The sequence below is a fragment of the Triticum dicoccoides genome, chromosome 2A, assembly GCF_002162155.2.
Source record: "Triticum dicoccoides isolate Atlit2015 ecotype Zavitan chromosome 2A, WEW_v2.0, whole genome shotgun sequence".
Classification (NCBI taxonomy): Eukaryota; Viridiplantae; Streptophyta; class Magnoliopsida; order Poales; family Poaceae; genus Triticum; species Triticum dicoccoides.
The window spans coordinates 549,480,945-549,498,317 of NC_041382.1; the positions used below are offsets into that span (position 1 = coordinate 549,480,945).

The 17,373-nt window shown below is 43.5% G+C and overlaps 1 protein-coding gene across 1 annotated transcript; it reads left to right on the forward strand.

Moving 5' to 3' along the window:
* Positions 1–1,419: 1,419 nt before the first annotated feature.
* On the forward strand, positions 1,420–2,710 carry LOC119359557. Its single transcript, XM_037625701.1, has 2 exons — positions 1,420–2,036; positions 2,118–2,710. Exons 1-2 carry the CDS (start codon positions 1,470–1,472, stop codon positions 2,385–2,387), a joined length of 837 nt encoding a protein of 278 aa, XP_037481598.1. The 5' UTR covers positions 1,420–1,469; the 3' UTR covers positions 2,388–2,710.
* Positions 2,711–17,373: the final 14,663 nt, after the last annotated feature.

Sequence of the window (17,373 nt, forward strand, 5' to 3'; positions counted from 1 at the left end):
ACTTTTGATTTAAATAGACACATATATCCTATGAAAGTGCGCACTTTCAAATTTTTTATACACCGATCCTGTGAAAGTGCGCACTTTTGAAATCTCAATACTCAGATCCTATTAAAGTGCTCACTTTTGAATTGTTCATACACAGATCCTGTGAAAGTGTGCATTATTGAATTTATCATACACACAGCTTATGAAAGTGCGTGTTTTAATTGTTCATGCATAGATCCTATGAAGTTGAATATCCTTTTAGTTTGAATTTAGCACATTTCTATATTTTTGCCACTTTTTTGAGTTGGGGTAATTTGTTACTTGGTCGTACTTTGGCACTTTGCCACACTTTCTAATATGAGATTTTTGGCACTTTGTAGTATGAAAATTTTGGCACTTTTTAATTATCTATCTCTTTATCATATTTGGACATTTTGTAATTTGAGATGTTTGATACTTACTAATAAAATTGGAACATTGTATATCATATTGGCACTTTTAATTATTTCCTATTAGTTGATTAACCATTGTTTTTATTAATAACTGATGCTCTAACTAATAGTTAATTATCTGTTTAAATATGTTAGTATTTGAATTTGAATTCACACAAGTTGTACAACTCTCCCTTCAAAAGGAAATCTATCACACTTGAGTACGCATTGAAATAAGTGTGCACAGTCTACAGGGCGTGCAATTTGTTCAAAGAGGAGGGAGAGAAGACTTGACAGAATAATGGAATGGAAAAGTGGGTTGTAATTATTGCACAGATCACGAAGCAGAAATAGACGACATAGATAGCCTCTCCGAGGGTATTTCTTGATGGCATTACTATTTCATTAGAAATAGTAGTTTGGACACATGGTGCAACCATAAGGAAGTTAATATACTAACTTTCAAAGTTGAGATCATAAACTAACATTACTTGTTTAGGAAGACGTGTGCTATCTTGTATCATCATAGATGATGCTTTTTTGTGTCCAACAAAAGAAGGTGTGTTGGAAAATTATATTAAAACTGATGCAAAATCAAATATAGAAATAAAGATCCTAGAAGATCTCTTTAATTATTAGACACATGTTTATCTCATATCTCATAGATATTGTATGAATATCAGTGAATAAATTCCAGATCTTCTTGATAATTTCATAATTAATATTAGATGACGCCATTAACGCGAAATTGTATTAACACATAGGGCAAGATCAAATTCCACATTGAGAGATCCTAGAATATCTCGTTAATTATTAGACAAATTTATATCTGATATCTCTTAGACGTTCCATAAATACAATTATTAAAATCTAGATATTCTAGATTTTGTAATCATTCAATATTACATGAGGCCATGCATGGCTATAGTTCTGTAAGAACCTTATATATAGATATCTACCTATGCAATAATCCTCATAAGCTTCAAGCACTATCATAGCATAAGCGTCTCTCTTCTCCATAGCTTCAAATTGTCGATCTTGCTAGTAGTCATGGATCCTAATGGCTCCTACCCCAACAAAGTTACATCTGGTGAGAATGATGCCTACATTTCCCCCTTGCATGAAGCATTGAGAGGCACGAGAGCCATGCCAGTGTTAAATGATATTTTGGCCTTTGAGTCACTACCATCAGATTCACCTTCCATGGCGAACTCCTCATCTGCACCCGATGCACCACCTGAACCTACCATGATGCTAGTCAATGATAGTTCCATGATGCCACACCAAGAGAATGTAGGTCTAGCACCACTCCCACCACAATTGTCTGATACAATTATTAATCCTTTATCCATGGTTAATACCATAGTGTCCCAACCCAACAATGAGGAAATCCATCAAGATGAACATGAAATGTTCAGGCATGAAGACTTCCTTTCAAACCCTTTGTGGAATTACGCTGACTCCTATCATCATACACATACCTCGTCCATGGAGTCTCCATCATTCACATCCTTACTCCAAACAGATCCAAATTCTATTGTTCATACCCACCTTAACACTAATGGAGCAATGGAGGATGGTTCAATCTATGACATGCCCGCCATGCATGTCTCTGAGGTAAACTCACTACCATATGGATTTCATTGTTCTCCTGAAAATATTGACCCATTTACACCGAATACTATATTGCAACAACAGAACATACAAGATGGAAGGCTACTATATGATGCTTCTTATGGTGTACCTGCCCCTATTTCTCCATTCATGGCAACCTCACATGTACCAAGAGAATATAACACCCCTCTAGTTTGTCCAAATGGCATTTCTGATAGTGCTATTTTGCATGATTCTACATCCTTGGGTAATTACACATGCAAGATTTGCGGTCGCAAATTCAACACATCTCAAGCCTACGGTGGTCACATGAGTTCCCATGCCAAAGAAAGGAAGAAACACCTACAAAGTTGATCTTCCCATATGTACTTGGACATCCCATGATTACCATTCTCGGGACAAATATTTCTACTAGCACCAAAATGGTTGAAGACCGAGAGCTTCTAGCTCAAGTGGAGAAATTTTAATAGATTTTATTTGTTTTTGGAAACAAAAATATCAATGGAGTAACATAAGAGTGAGAATATGTTGTGAGGGTGTGAAACAATTAATAGAACTATCTTTGTTTGAATGGTATGTGTTGTTGTTTCCATGTTTAACTAATAGATTCATCTTTAATGGTCGTGTACCATGTTATTCTCTTCCATATTAATATATGAAGGAACCAAGATTTTTAATGAAGATTTTCTAGAGCTAGGTAAGATGTATGTTTCCTAACATTTTTCATAAACTTCTTCAAAGTAAAATAACATTTTCCAAATAATGTGCCATATAAAATGCTAAACCATCTAAACCATTTTGCTTAACGAGTAGTATCATCTAGGGGTGGGCATAAAAACCGACGAACTGAAAACCGAACAAACTAAATTTTCGGTTTTTTTACTGTTACAGAAAAATTAGTTTTCTTGTCCACTAACCGAACAAAATTCGGTAGGTTCGGTTTGCATCTCGGTTAACCAAACAAAAACAAAACGAACGTGACTGATTGTACTGTACAACACAAAAGCAGGCGTAGGCGTGCAACGTTGTCTCCCAGGAGTCACACGCCCAACCGCCCACAATCGCCCACGAATGCATCATGCACGCATCTCACATAATGTGGGCCTGCCTGACCATTCAAGTGCCTACAAGGATAAGGCCTACCTGACGTGGGCTTTTTGTGAACGGTGTGCCCGCACATGCGAACAGCTGACCACACCATTTCGCTGCTCTAGTCCCACCTCGCCCGACTGAGGAGATTAGCCAGATTTTTTGCCTATATAAGATGGTGCAGCTAGTGCAATCGGAGCATAGATACTTGAAGCGTGGTCATTCCGTATAAAACCAAAAACTGAACCGAATATACGGTTAACCAAATTTTCGGTTAACTAATCTCAACTACCATTTTTGGTTTTTAGTTTGTCTAACCGAATTTTCAAAAAAAAAACGAATGGTAGAAACTGATTTTTCGGTTTATATAGAACACCCAGCCCTACTATCATGATTGTCAAAAGTCTAGCTATGACATGGGTGCTCAATTGTGATTACCACCCAGGGATTAAAATACTCTAAACAATTTTTTCTTTGAACTAGCACATAAATTTCACATCGCTACACATAGACAATATCTTGTTCATTGATGAAAAAAGGAACATTATGCTTAACAACATTTTTTATCATTCAAATCCCTAAGGAGCCTATGTAAACAAATACGTACCCGATTACTTATTGTGAAACCATAGGAGAAACAAGCTATGAGTAAGTGTTATTTTATGTTGGCAGGGTGGTTTGTAGGTCATTGGTTATGTGAACAATCACCACACTATTCATTCTTCCAGAAAATGTTAGCAATGATTTTTCTATTATGTTGCTTCTTTTCTATATATGTACTAAGAAAAAACATCTCACCTTAGGTTGCTTGTGTTTAATTTTTTGTATAAGAAATAGAAAAATTCTAAGGCGAGTGTTCTCAATCCAAACGCAAAGGACTCACAAACCTTAACACAAGTATTTCTCAAATTCACAACTACTCACTAGCATGACTCTAATATCACAATAATTATATCTCAAAACAATCATAAGGAATCAAACGTTTCATTGTATTCAATGCACTTTATATGAAAGTTTTTATTATATCCCTCTTGGATGCCTATCATATTAGGACTAAATTTATAACCAAAGAAAATTACCATGCTGTTTAAAGACTGTCAAAATAATATAAGTGAAGCATGAGAGTTCATCAATTTCTATAAAAATATATAAGTGAAGCACTATAACAAAATTGCCTTGCTCAAAAGTATTCTAATAAATCATGATTCATGCGTGTCTCACTCAAAAGGTGTGTGCAACAAGGATAATTGTGGCAAACTAAAAAGCAAAGACTCAAATCACACAAGATGCTCCAAGCAAAACACATATCATGTGGCGAATAAAAATATAACCTCAAGTAAAGTTACCCATAGACGAAGACGAAAGAGCGGATGTCTTCCGGGCATCCCCGTGCTTAGGCTCTTGGTTGTCCTTGCATATTACCTTGGGGTTCCTTGGGCATCCCCAAGCTTAGGCTCTTGACACTCCTTATTCCATAGTCCATCAAATATTTACCCAAAACTTGAAAACTTCACAACACAAAACTCAACAGAAAATCTTATAAGCTCCGTTAGTATAAGAAAATAATTCACCACTTTTGGTACTGTTGTGAACTTATTCTTTATTTACATTGGTGTAATATATACTGTATTCCAGCTTTTCCATGGTCCATACCCCCCGATACTACCCATAGATTCATCAAAATAAGCAAACAACGCATAGAAAATAGAATCTGTCAAAAACAGAGCAGTATGTACCAATATGTAACTCACGAATACTTATGTAACTCAAAAAATTCTGACAAATTATGACAACCTATGAAATTTGTTTGTTAATCTACAACAAAAGGAATCAGTATTTTATCGCTCTTTTGCAAAAAATTAAAATTAATTTTCTGGGCTCAAAAGTTTCTGTTTTCAGCAAGATCAAATCAACTATCACCATAAGCTATCCCAAAGGCCTTACTTGGCACAAACACGAATTAAAACACAAAAACCACATCTAACCAGAGGCTAGATAAATTATTTAAAGCAAAACAGGACCTAGAAAGCGCGAAAAAATAAAATTGGGTTGCCTCCCAACAAGCGCTATTGTTTAACGCCCTTAGCTAGGCATAAAAACACGAATAGATCTAGGTATTGTCATCTTTGGTATGCAATCCATAAGTGGCTCTCATAGTAGATTCATATGGCAATTTAATTTTCTTTCTTGGAAAGTGTTCCATGCCCTTCCTTAACGGAAATTGAAATCTAATATTTGCTTCTTTCATATCAATAATTGCACCAATCGTTCTAAGAAAGGTCTACCAAGAATAATAGGACATGTAGGATTCAATCTATATCAAGAACAATGAAATCTACGGGCACATAATTCCTATTTGTAACAATAAGAACATCATTAATCCTTCCCATAGGTTTCTTAATAGTGGAATCTGCAAGATGCAAATTTAAAGAACAATCATCAAATTCACGGAAACCTAGCATATCACATAAAGTTTTTGGAATCGTGGAAACACTAGCACCCAAATCACACAAAACATGGCATTCATAATATTTAATCTTAATCTTAATAGTAGGTTCCCACTCATCATAAAGTTTTCTAGGCATAGAAACTTCCAATTCAAGCTTTTCTTCAAAAGGTTGCATCATAGCATCAACAATATGTTTAGTAAAAGCTTTGTTTTGATTATAAGCATAAGGAGAATTTAACATGGATTTGAACAAGGAAATACAATCTATTGAAGAAAAATTATGATAATTAAATTCTTTGAAATCCAAAAGAGTGGGTTCATTGCTACCTAAAGTTTTCACCTCTCCAATCCCACTTTTATCAATTTTTGCATCAAGATCTAAAAACTCCGAATCATTGGGACGCCTTTAACTAAAGTTGACTCATATCCAGTCCCATATTTATCAAGATTTATATTATAAAACAAATATTCAATAGGAGTCACATCAATAACTTTAAGATCTTCATCATTATTTTCACAGAAACTAGAAGAACACGCCCTTACAAACCAATCTCGTTTAGCACACATCTTCGTGGTTCTTTCTTTGCATTCATCAATGGAAATTCTCATATCTTTGAGAGACTCATTAATATCATGCTTGGGTGGAATAGATCTAAGTTTCAAAGAATCATGATCAAGAGAAATTCTATCCATGTTCCTAGCCAAATCGTCAATCTTTAGCAATTTTTCTTCAATCAAAGCATTGAAATTCTTTTGCGGACTCATAAATTCTTTAATAGTATTTTCAAAACTAGAGGGTATCTTCTTAAAATTTCCATAAGAATTGTTGTAGGAATTTAAATAATTATTAGAGGTATTACTAGGAAACGTCCTAGGATTAAAATTACCTCTATACGCGTTATTACCAAAATTGTTCCTACCAACAAAATTCACATCCATAGATTCATTATTATTTTCAATCAAAGTAGACAAAGGAATACCATTAGGATCAATAAAAGCACTCTTGCTAGCAAACAGTTGTCACACCCTAGCTAGTTCATGCATTAGAGTGTTGCATCATGTTTATTCTTTCATCAGAAACCTGAAATGGGGACGACAGAACCCCCAGCCCCCTCTGAAACCAACTAGGGTTTACTAAAAACTTTTTCAATGAACCTGAAATGCCCTTATAAAATGCCCACCATTTTTGTCTTGGTTCAGAACCTCTGCCAAAAGTGATGCACATTTTCCTAGGTCATCTTAGGGTCTTTGAATTAAATCATAGATATTTGAATTTGGGCATTTAAAATTATATAAAATATTCAGAGGCTCAAATATCTCCAAACTAAAATGTTTCATGTTGGAAATAATCCAACTATGGACCAGGAGTAGTTTGGTGATTTTAGGAGTTGCCTAAGTATTTTTAATAAGTCAACAAAGTTGCAGAAGTATTAAAAAAACAGAAAACAGTAGAAATAACAAAAAACCTACCTGGCGCCCAGCACCCGGCCCACCTGCTGGCCCAGCCCAGCACCGCTCCAGCGAGCTGCTTGCCGGCCAGGCAGGCAGGCAGGTGCCCGACGGCGACCGCAGCGCGCGCCACGCAGCTGGCCGTCGCCCTGCTTCACCTCTTCCCCTCGGGGCTGGATGGATGAGCTCCACGCCGCGCCGTGAACCTCCAGGACACCTCCATTCTCCCCCAACTCCTCTCTCTCGCGCTCCCCCGCCATGGCCGACGCCATCGCCGCCACCCCCTCGCCGTAGCCACGCCCTCCGTCAACCCCACGCCGTGCCGCCGTGTCCAGGAGCTCCGCTACCCTCCTCTCCTTCGAGCAAGCTGAGCCCCGAGTGCTCGCAAGGCCCGAGCCCACCGCATCGACCTCGACCGAACCGCCATCGCCGGAGATCCCCTTCAACGCCGACGTCGCTCCGGCCCGTCCCCGGCCGCACCAAGTGCTTCGTCGAACTCCCCGTGAGCTTAGCCATCTTCCCCTCCCTTCTTTTCTTGTTCCCGATCTGTGTAGCGACCTCCCGGAGCTCAACCGCACCCACCGCCGCGGAGCTCGTCGCCGACGTGCTCCCGGTCACCCTCCGGCCACAAACTGGTGTCCATCATGTTCACCATGTCACGTAGCACCTAACCAGCTACTCCCCGCACCTCACCGACCCCTCTAGCGTCAAGTTCGTCTTCGGCCAAACTCCGGTGGCCGCCAAAGTCGTCGCCGGCGCCAACTCCGGCCACCCCGACCCCAACGGACTCCACCAAGAGCTGCGGCTCGTCCTCAGCTCCACTTCGATGGCCTCCGCGACCCATTTGGTGGCCGGAACGGCCAAAACCACTTCCGCCGCCGCGTCGGGCTCACCGGCGGCTAAACGCCGGTGCAGCCGACCTGGGTTTGACCACGGGTGGGCCCTGGTTGACTTTCCTGAGTCAATGACAGGCGGGGCCCAGCCTTGTTAACTATTTAGGATTAGTTTAAATAAATTTTAGTTTAACTAATCACACTGACACGCGGGACCCACTGTCAGGTTTGACCCGGACCGTGTCCCGTTGACCTGCTGATGTCACACTGACGTCAGGCTGACGCAGTAATTGATTTTTTGGATTTAATCTAATATAGGAAATTCCAGAATATAGTTTAAACTTCAAAAATTCATAACTTTTAATCTGTAACTCCAAATCAGACAAGTTATATATGAAAAATGATCAGAAAAATCCAATCTATCCATCTGTACTATTTTCATGCATGATTAAACAAGTTAACTTGATGTTTAATGCAGAACAAGATAAAACACTTTAAAGGGCCATGTATGAGTTTGAAATTTGAATCGTTGGTTCAAATTGGTTCAAACCCTTCTGGTCTTAGTTGCATTAGCCCAACACATTCATATTGCCATGTTTCATGCATGCATCATGTTGTCGCACATTGTTTGGTGATGGTTGTGTATCGGTGTTCTTTGCGGCAGGTTCTGCCTCCGAGGAGTACCGTGATTACCCTAACGAAGAACCGTATCAGTGCATCGAACCATCAGGCAAGCAACCAACCATTTGATCATATCGATACAATCCCATGTTCTCGCTCCTGCTCTCTTTTACTGCATTAAGACAACGCGTTTCAAACTGCTGTGTGCTACGGTAGTTGAACCCACTTCCTCTGCATGACCTGTCATTGCCACAGTAACTAGATGAAACCCACTAGCATGTGTAGGAGTTGATTGAGCCATATGTATGTGTTGTTCCTACCTTGCTATGCCTGCTATGCTTAGAGTCGTGTCAGGTCTGGTTCATCTGGGTGATGGGCTAGAGTGAAATGATTATGTCGGTAATGAGAGTGGTGTGGTGAACACGACTTGGTAAAGGTATCGATGAGAGGCCATGTAGGAGTACATGGTGGGTTGTTTCATTGAAGCCGACCTTAAGCACTGAGATCTGTATGTGTGATTTAAGAATCAGCTACTACCATGCATTGGGCCCGAAACCAATGGACCCTCTCGGCTTCTTATTCACCCTAGTTCTCCGTCCAGGAGTTGCAAGTAGTTTCTGGTGTTTGTAGCCTACTGGAGGCCGTGGACAGCGCTGACCGTAGGGGTGGGCTGTGATGCGGTAGGTACGTGGCCAGGTGTACCGAATACCCGTTAGGTATCTCGGGAACCCTGTTCACATCGTTCGGGGCCGTATGGGAAACCTCGGCCGGACTCCCTGCGGATGGAACCTGAATAGGCGATAAACCTGGACTGGAGGCTTAGGTGATTAGGTAGGTCGTGGCCGACACCCACGTTGGGCTTCCGCTTGAAGGTTGCCGAGTACATGTCGTGTAAACGATGGTAAGTGGTGAGAGCGTGTATGAAGAAGTACACCCCTGCAGGGTTAACATGATCTATTCGAATAGCCGCGTCCGCGGTAAAGGACTACTTGGTTGCCTATACAGTTCATAGACAAGTAAATGGAAACTACTAAAAGCCTCAAGATAAGTGTGAGTGCCGAGGATGGCTCTTCCGTAGGAAGACGGAGGTGGATCCTCGGTAGTGTATTGAAGTGGTGAGTAGTGGACTCGTGTGCGCAAAACCATTTCAAGTTGGAGTCTCATAGGATAGCCTAGCCAAGAGTCAAAGCTGGCTTGCTGCAACAACTCCACCAACCCTTCTTGATAATGTGCATGTATGTAGGATCTGATGTAAGTCTTGCTGAGTACCTTTGTACTCATGTTGCTATAATTTACATTTTACAGAAGACGCTGCAACCCCTTCTGATGGGTTCTTCGTAGACGTTGACATCAATGAGTAGGCTAAGGCCCAGGTGGTGATCCTGAGCTTGTGAAGGACCACGTAGTATAGCCAGGCTTTCCAAGCCTCTTTTATTTTACTAGTTGTCTGTACTCAGACAAGTTACTTCCGCTGCTGGTTTGTATGACTGTATGACTTGAATGCTGGGTCGTGTGACCCGTACCTATGTGTATGTTATGTATGGCTCTCTGGGCCTTAAATAAAGTACTTGTGTCGTAGAGTCATGTTGTGATGCCTTGTTGTATTTGCACATATCGAGCATATTGTGTGTATGATTGAAATGCTTGGTATGTGTGGGATCTGACTATCTAGTTGTTTATCTTTAGTAGCCTCTCTTACCGGGAAATGTCTCCTAGTGTTACCACTGAGCCATGGTAGCTTGCTACTGCTCTGGAACACTTAGGCTGGCCGGCATGTGTCCTTCTTCGTTCCTGTGTCTGTCCCTTCGGGGAAATGTCACGCATTGAGTACCGGAGTCCTGTTAGCCCGCTACAGCCCGGTTTACCGGAGTCCTGCTAGCCCAGTGCTACAGGCCGGACCCACTTGCTGATGACCGACACGTTCGTTGCTGGGTCATGGATGCCTGTCCCTGTAAGTCTATGCCACTTTGGGTTTACGACTAGCCATGTCAGCCCTGGCTCCTTATCATATGGATGCTAGCGACACTATCATATACGTGTGCCAAAAGGCGCAAACGGTCCCGGGCAAAGGTAAGACGACACCCGTGGGAATACCATGCGTGAGGCCGCAAAGTGATATGAGGTGTTACATGCTAGACCTATGTGGCATCGAGTCGGGGTCCTGACAGCGTTGGTATCAGAGCCGGACTGCCTGTAGGTTCTCCAAGCCAAACTGGTCGATGTTGAGTCTAGAAATTCTTTAGTTATATGTAGGGGAATTGTTTGTGGGTTGGAACGTAAGGCTCTTTTTACTCCTTTATCTTATGAAGTCAGTCTATTCTTCCACCGGGGGTTAAGGAATTAGGATCTTTTCTCTCTATCAGGTTCACGGTTACTAATCAGTAGTACCTTATAGGTTTGATGGATACAAGCCTAGTTCAGTTCTACTAGCACATTATGTTGATGGGATGGACTCAGAACTTTGATATGATGTTGTTGAGTGTGTTTGAAATCCTTTGTCAAATGTCTCAAAATCCTTTTTGAGCATTTACAGCTGTTATGCTGTCGAAATTTTGCTAGAAATTCTAATGCCTTTGCATTATGGTTGTGCTTTCAGATGGCCACTCGCGACCTCAATCAAGTGGTTCGCTTGACTCGATGCCTAGATGTACCCGGCCATACTGCCATGTTGGTCAGGGTAATGACTGAGGCTGGATACCGTTGGTATCCTGAGTACACGGTCGAAGAGCAATTTTGAGACTTTAATCAAAGCCAGTATCTCTGCACTGTCAGGATATTTCCATCTTATCCTGGATCCACCGAGCCCCTTCACTGCTCCTATGGACTCGGGGTTACTATTGAGATGGCTGTGCAGGATGCCGCCTATTCTATGATGACCATCATGCGAGTCAGGTCTGGCCTATTTCGGGACTCTGATTTCCGGTATATGCCAGGATCACTTCCGGGAGCACAAGGGTATCTCCAGGCTATCTATGCTGACCCCACTCAGGAGGATTCACGGACTCGCACCACTGCTGAGATGCTCGAGGATAAGGACCGTGAAAATCGGGCCTTGAGGCTAGAGCTTTTCAATACCCGTGCTGACCATTGGGCCACGTTGACTCCGTTTGCACCGGCGGTGCAAGCGGGATATTCGGATATGCGCGATCTCTATCCTGTGAGATCTGCTCTGCCAGACGTGATGGGTTGGCGTGATGTAGGAGGCATCACCCCACCTCGTGGTCCCCGCAGGCCACCGTCTGTTGGTCCAAGACCTCATCCTAGCCCCTATGGTCCACAAGCTCCGTGAGATCGTCTGTTTCCGGATGATCATGTTGAGCTTCCAGGCTATGGAGGTGATTTCTACGAGGACTACTACGGATCGGTCTGAGTTAGTGGTAGTATCACTAGTTTGAACTAGCTGTGTCGTCGATCATCCTGCGTGACTCGTGGGATATGACCTAGTTTGTACCGCCTTCCGGAGGTGTAGAAAAATAATGTATAGGAGCTTGGGATGCCTCCGATGAGATGTAATCCTCTTTTCACCGTAATAGTACCTTGTTTGGTCTTGTACTAAACCTTGTATGGTGTGTATGACGATGGAATAAAAGAAGCAGTTTCTGTATCTACCATGTCATACGGATGATCATCTTGCATTCCGAGTTATTCCTTACATTCTGTATTCTATGTCGGAATTTTATCATTCTGACTAAATCATTGTCTTGTTTACCTAGGATGGTCAACACGCGCAATAACCCTGCTCCTCAAGAGCAGGCCGAAGGCAGTGAAGTCAGGAATGCAAATCTGCCTCATCCTCCTTCCCTAGCCGAGGTTATGCTGGAAGCCGAGAGAAACAAGCGGGAGACCAACCGTTTGTTGGAGCGTATTGAGCAGAACACCGCACACCATCAGAGAAATAACTTGGTGTCACTCAGTGATTTCATCAAGTTACATCCACCCACGTTCCACCACTCCGTCGAGCCTCTCGACGCTGATGACTGGCTTCACAGTATTTCTCACAAACTGCGTTCCGCGCTAGTAGCTGAGGCTGACAAGGTCACCTTTGCTGCATATCATCTTGAAGGCCCCGCCAGTCTATGGTGGGAGAATTATGGAGCTATGCACCCAGCGGGCCATGTCACTACTTGGGCTGAATTCAGCGAGGCTTTCCGTGAACATCACATTTCGGAGGGTCTCATGGACCGTAAACGTGAGGAATTTTGCAGTTTCCCTCAGGGCCGACTCTCTGTGGATGCTTACAGCAGGGAGTTCGGTAACCTCGCATGATATGCAACTGAGGAAGTTTCTACTGATGCCAAGAAGCAAGCAAGGTTCCGTAAGGGACTTAGTCCGGAGCTTCGCCGCGACCTCCGTCTGCATGAGTGCACATCTTTTCAGAAGCTTGTTAACAAGGCCATCAATGCTAAGACTGGTCAGACTGATTATGACGCTACACGCAAGCATGGCCGTGACGTGGGTTCCTCATCCGGTGCTGGTCCTCAGAAGCGCCGCGTGTGGGTGCCCAACACTGCCCTGCCACCCAGGTTCACACCAAGGCCATCCTTCCAGGCGCCTCGCCCCGTTCAACAGTCCGCACCAGCCAAGCCCTATGGTGGTCCAACCAACAGTGTTCCTCCATGTACCAGTTCCATGACTTGCTTTAAGTGTGGGGAATCTGGCCACTATATGCGCGAGTGTCCCCAAACCAACCCCAACCAATCTGCTAAAGCTGTTGGCCGTGGCAAGCCGACAGGTAAAGTGTTCCACGCCAAGCCGGCCACCACTACACGTGGCCATGTCAACTATATCTCTGCCGAAGAAGCTCAAGAGGATCCCAACGCCGTTCTCGGTACGCTCCTTGTTAATTGCCACCCGGCATCTGTTCTTTTCGATACAGGAGCCTCTCATTCATTTATATCCGAAAATTATGCTCGTTTGCATAACACCGCATTCTGTGACATGCCATCCACTATGGAAATTTCTACTCCCGGTTCTAGATGGCAAACCTCCAGGGTAAGTTATGGAAATGAAATCCAAGTCGACAGACTTGTTTTCCTTGCATCGTTGATAGCTCTCAAATCTTCAGATATTAATATCATCTTGGGTATGGACTGGATGTCAGCTCATCATGCCAAAATTGATTGCTTCTCTAGGACTGTTCAACTCACCCATCCCTCGGGAAAGATAGTCAATGTCTTGACCCGAATAGCCAAGCGACAGTTATATTCTCTTAACGCCAGCCCTTTGCCAGACCTTGAGGACGTTCCAGTAGTCCGTGACTTCCCGGATGTCTTCCCAGAGGAATTGCCAGGTGTTCCACCTGACAGGGATGTTGAGTTCGTAATAGACCTTATTCCAGGAACCGTCCCGATTGCTAGAAGACCCTATAAGATGGCACCACTAGAACTAGCCGAGCTTAAGAAACAACTCGATGAGTCCTTGAAAAAGGGTTTCATCCGACCTAGTTCATCTCCGTGGGCTTGCCCCGTCCTCTTCGTCAAGAAGAAGGATGGTACGGACCGGATGGTTGTAGATTATCGACCTGTCAATTTGGTCACAATCAAGAACAAATATCCGCTCCCCAGGATCAACGACCTGTATGATCAGCTCGCTGGATCCTCAGTCTTCTCCAAAATGGATTTGAGGTTGGGCTACCATCAAATCAAAATCAGGAATGGGGACATTCCTAAAACGGCCTTTGTTAGTCGTTATGGCCAATACGAGTACACCGTCATGTCCTTCGGTTTAACCAACGCTCCAGCCACCTTTTCTCGGTTAATGAACTCAATCTTCATGGCGTATTTGGATAAACTCATCGTGGTTTACCTCGATGATATACTCATCTACTCCAAGAACGAGGAAGAACATGCCGAACATCTAAGGCTAGTGTTGAAGAAACTTCGAGAGCATCGCCTTTATGCCAAATTCTCTAAATGTGAATTTTGGTTGTCAGAAGTGACCTATCTGGGTCATGTAATATCTGGTAAAGGTATTGCTGTTAACCCTGAGCGAGTTCAAGCCGTCCTTAATTGGACTCCACCTGAATCGGTCAAGCAAGTTCGGAGTTTCCTTGACCTAGCGAGCTATTGTCGTCGCTTTGTCGAGAACTTCTCCAAAGTTGCTAAACCTCTAACCGAACTCCTCAAGAAAGATAAAAAGTTTGAATGGACTCCACAATGTGAGCACAGCTTTCAGGAACTGAAAAGACGCCTGACTTCTGCTCCCGTACTGGTACCGCCAGATTTCTCTAAGGACTTTGTTATCTACTGCGACGCCTCGCGACAAGAACTAGGCTGTATTCTCATGCAAGATCGACACGTAATTGCTTACGCTTCACGGCAATTGCACCCACATGAGGAGAATTATCCTACTCATGATCTAGAGCTTGCAGCTGTAGTCTATGCACTTAAAACCTGGCGACATTACCTTCTCGGTAATCGTTGCGAAATATTCACTGATCACCAAAGTCTGAAGTACATCTTCACCCAACCGGATTTGAATCTCAGGCAAAGACGTTGGGTCGAGTTGATCACAGATTTCGACTTAGGAATTACTTACACCCCAGGGAAAGCCAACGTCATGGCTGATGCGCTAAGTCGTAAATCTTATTGTAACAACCTGATGTTACAACAAAGTCAACCGCTTCTCCATGAGGAATTTCGGAAGCTTAACCTTCACATTGTTCCTCAAGGATTTCTTTCCACCTTGGTGGCGAAACCTACTCTTACGGATCAAATTATCGCTGCCCAAAAGCGAGATAGGGGAATATCCAAAATCAAGGAGAACATTGCTAGCGGAGGTGCTAGTTGTTTCTCCACAAATGATCATGGTGTTGTGTACTTTGAGAACCGTTTAGTGGTTCCCAAGAACCAACATCTACGGCAGTTGATCCTTAAGGAGGCTCATGAATCTCCTCTCACCATTCATCCCGGTAGTACTAAGATGTATCAGGACCTACGCCAGAGGTTCTGGTGGACTAGGATGAAGAGAGAAATTGCTCAGTATATTGCTAATTGCGACGTCTGCCGTCGTGTAAAAGCAGAGCATCAACGGCCTGCTGGCACCCTTCAACCCCTAGCTATTCCTGAATGGAAATGGGATAAAATTGGTATGGATTTCATTACCGGTTTTCCCAGGACCAAGAGAGGGAATAATGCTATCTTCGTCGTGGTCGATCGTCTTTCCAAGGTAGCCCATTTCTTACCTGTTCGTGAGAGTATAACTGCTAGTCAGTTAGCAGACCTGTACATCTCCCGAATAGTGTCCCTCCATGGTGTTCCTTTGGAAATTAACTCGGATCAAGGAAGTCTTTTCACCTCTCGATTTTGGGAAAGTTTCCAAAATGCAATGGGAACCCGCCTTTCCTTTAGCACCGCTTTTCACCCTCAATCGAGTGGTCAGGTAGAACGCTTCAACCAGATCCTAGAAGACATGCTTCGAGCCTCTGTTATCTCATTCGGAATGGAGTGGGAGAAATGCCTTCCATTTGCCGAATTTGCTTACAACAACAGCTATCAATCTAGCTTGGGTAAAGCCCCTTTTGAAGTTCTCTATGGACGACGGTGTCGAACACCCCTTAACTGGTCAGAAACCGGGGAAAGACAATTCTTTGGCCCGGATATGATTCAGGAAGCAGAAGAGCAAGTTCGCATCATTCGTGAAAAGTTGAAAACAGCCCAATCTCGTCAAAAGAGTCAGTATGACCGAAAACATAAGGCTATGACTTTCGAGGTTGACGAGAAGGCTTACCTTCGGGTTACCCCTCTGAAGGGAACCCATCGTTTCGGTATCAAAGGCAAATTGGCTCCTCGTTACATTGGACCTTTTCGCATTCTCGCTAAATGAGGAGAAGTTGCCTACCAGTTGGAACTACCTCCGCACCTCTCCAGAGTCCACGATGTCTTCCACGTTTCTCAACTCAGGCGTTGCTTCTCGGATCCTATCCGTGGAGTGGACCACGAAACGCTTGATCTCCAAGATAATATCACGTATCGAGAGTACCCCATTCGTATCCTCGATCAGGCCGAGCGTACCACTCGACGTCATAATATCAAGTTTCTCAAAGTTCAATGGTCGCACCATTCTGAGGATGAAGCAACTTGGGAAAGGGAGGATCGTCTTCGACTCGAGTATCCCGCCCTCTTTCCGGAGGAACCCAAATCTCGGGACGAGATTCTTTTGAGTGGGGGTGAGTTGTCACACCCTAGCTAGTTCATGCATTAGAGTGTTGCATCATGTTTATTCTTTCATCAGAAACCTGAAATGGGGATGACAGAACCCCCAGCCCCCTCTGAAACCAACTAGGGTTTACTAAAACTTTTTCAATGAACCTGAAATGCCCTTCTAAAATGCCCACCATTTTTGTCTTGGTTCAGAACCTCTACCAAAAATGATGCACATTTTCCTAGGTCATCTTAGGGTCTTTGAATTAAATCATAGATATTTGAATTTGGGCATTTAAAATTATATAAAATATTTAGATGCTCAAATATCTCCAAACTAAAATGTTTCATGTTGGAAATAATCCAACTATGGACCAGGAGTAGTTTGGTGATTTTAGGAGTTGCCTAAGTATTCTTAATAAGTCAACAAAGTTGCAGAAGTATTAAAAAAACAGAAAACAGTAGAAATAACAAAAAACCTACCTGGCGCCCAGCAACCGGCCCACCTGCCGGCCCAGCCCAGCACCGCTCCAGCGAGCTGCTTGCCGGCCAGGCAGGCAGGCAGGTGCCCGACGGCGACCGCAGCGCACGCCACGCAGCTGGCCGTCGCCCTGCTTCACCTCCTCCCCTCGGGGCTTGACGGATGAGCTCCACGTCGCGCCGTGAACCTCCAGCACACCTCCATTCTCCCCCAACTCCTCTCTCTCGCGCTCCCCCGCCATGGCCGACGCCATCGCCGCCACCCCCTCGCCGTAGCC

Bases quoted from the DNA above. Each gene is read 5' to 3' on its own strand.
- LOC119359557 (XM_037625701.1), top strand. From the start codon at position 1,470: ATGGATCCTAATGGCTCCTACCCCAACAAAGTTACATCTGGTGAGAAT. The intron at 2,037-2,117 runs GTAAACTCACTA...TTGCAACAACAG, and splicing joins CCGCCATGCATGTCTCTGAG to AACATACAAGATGGAAGGCT.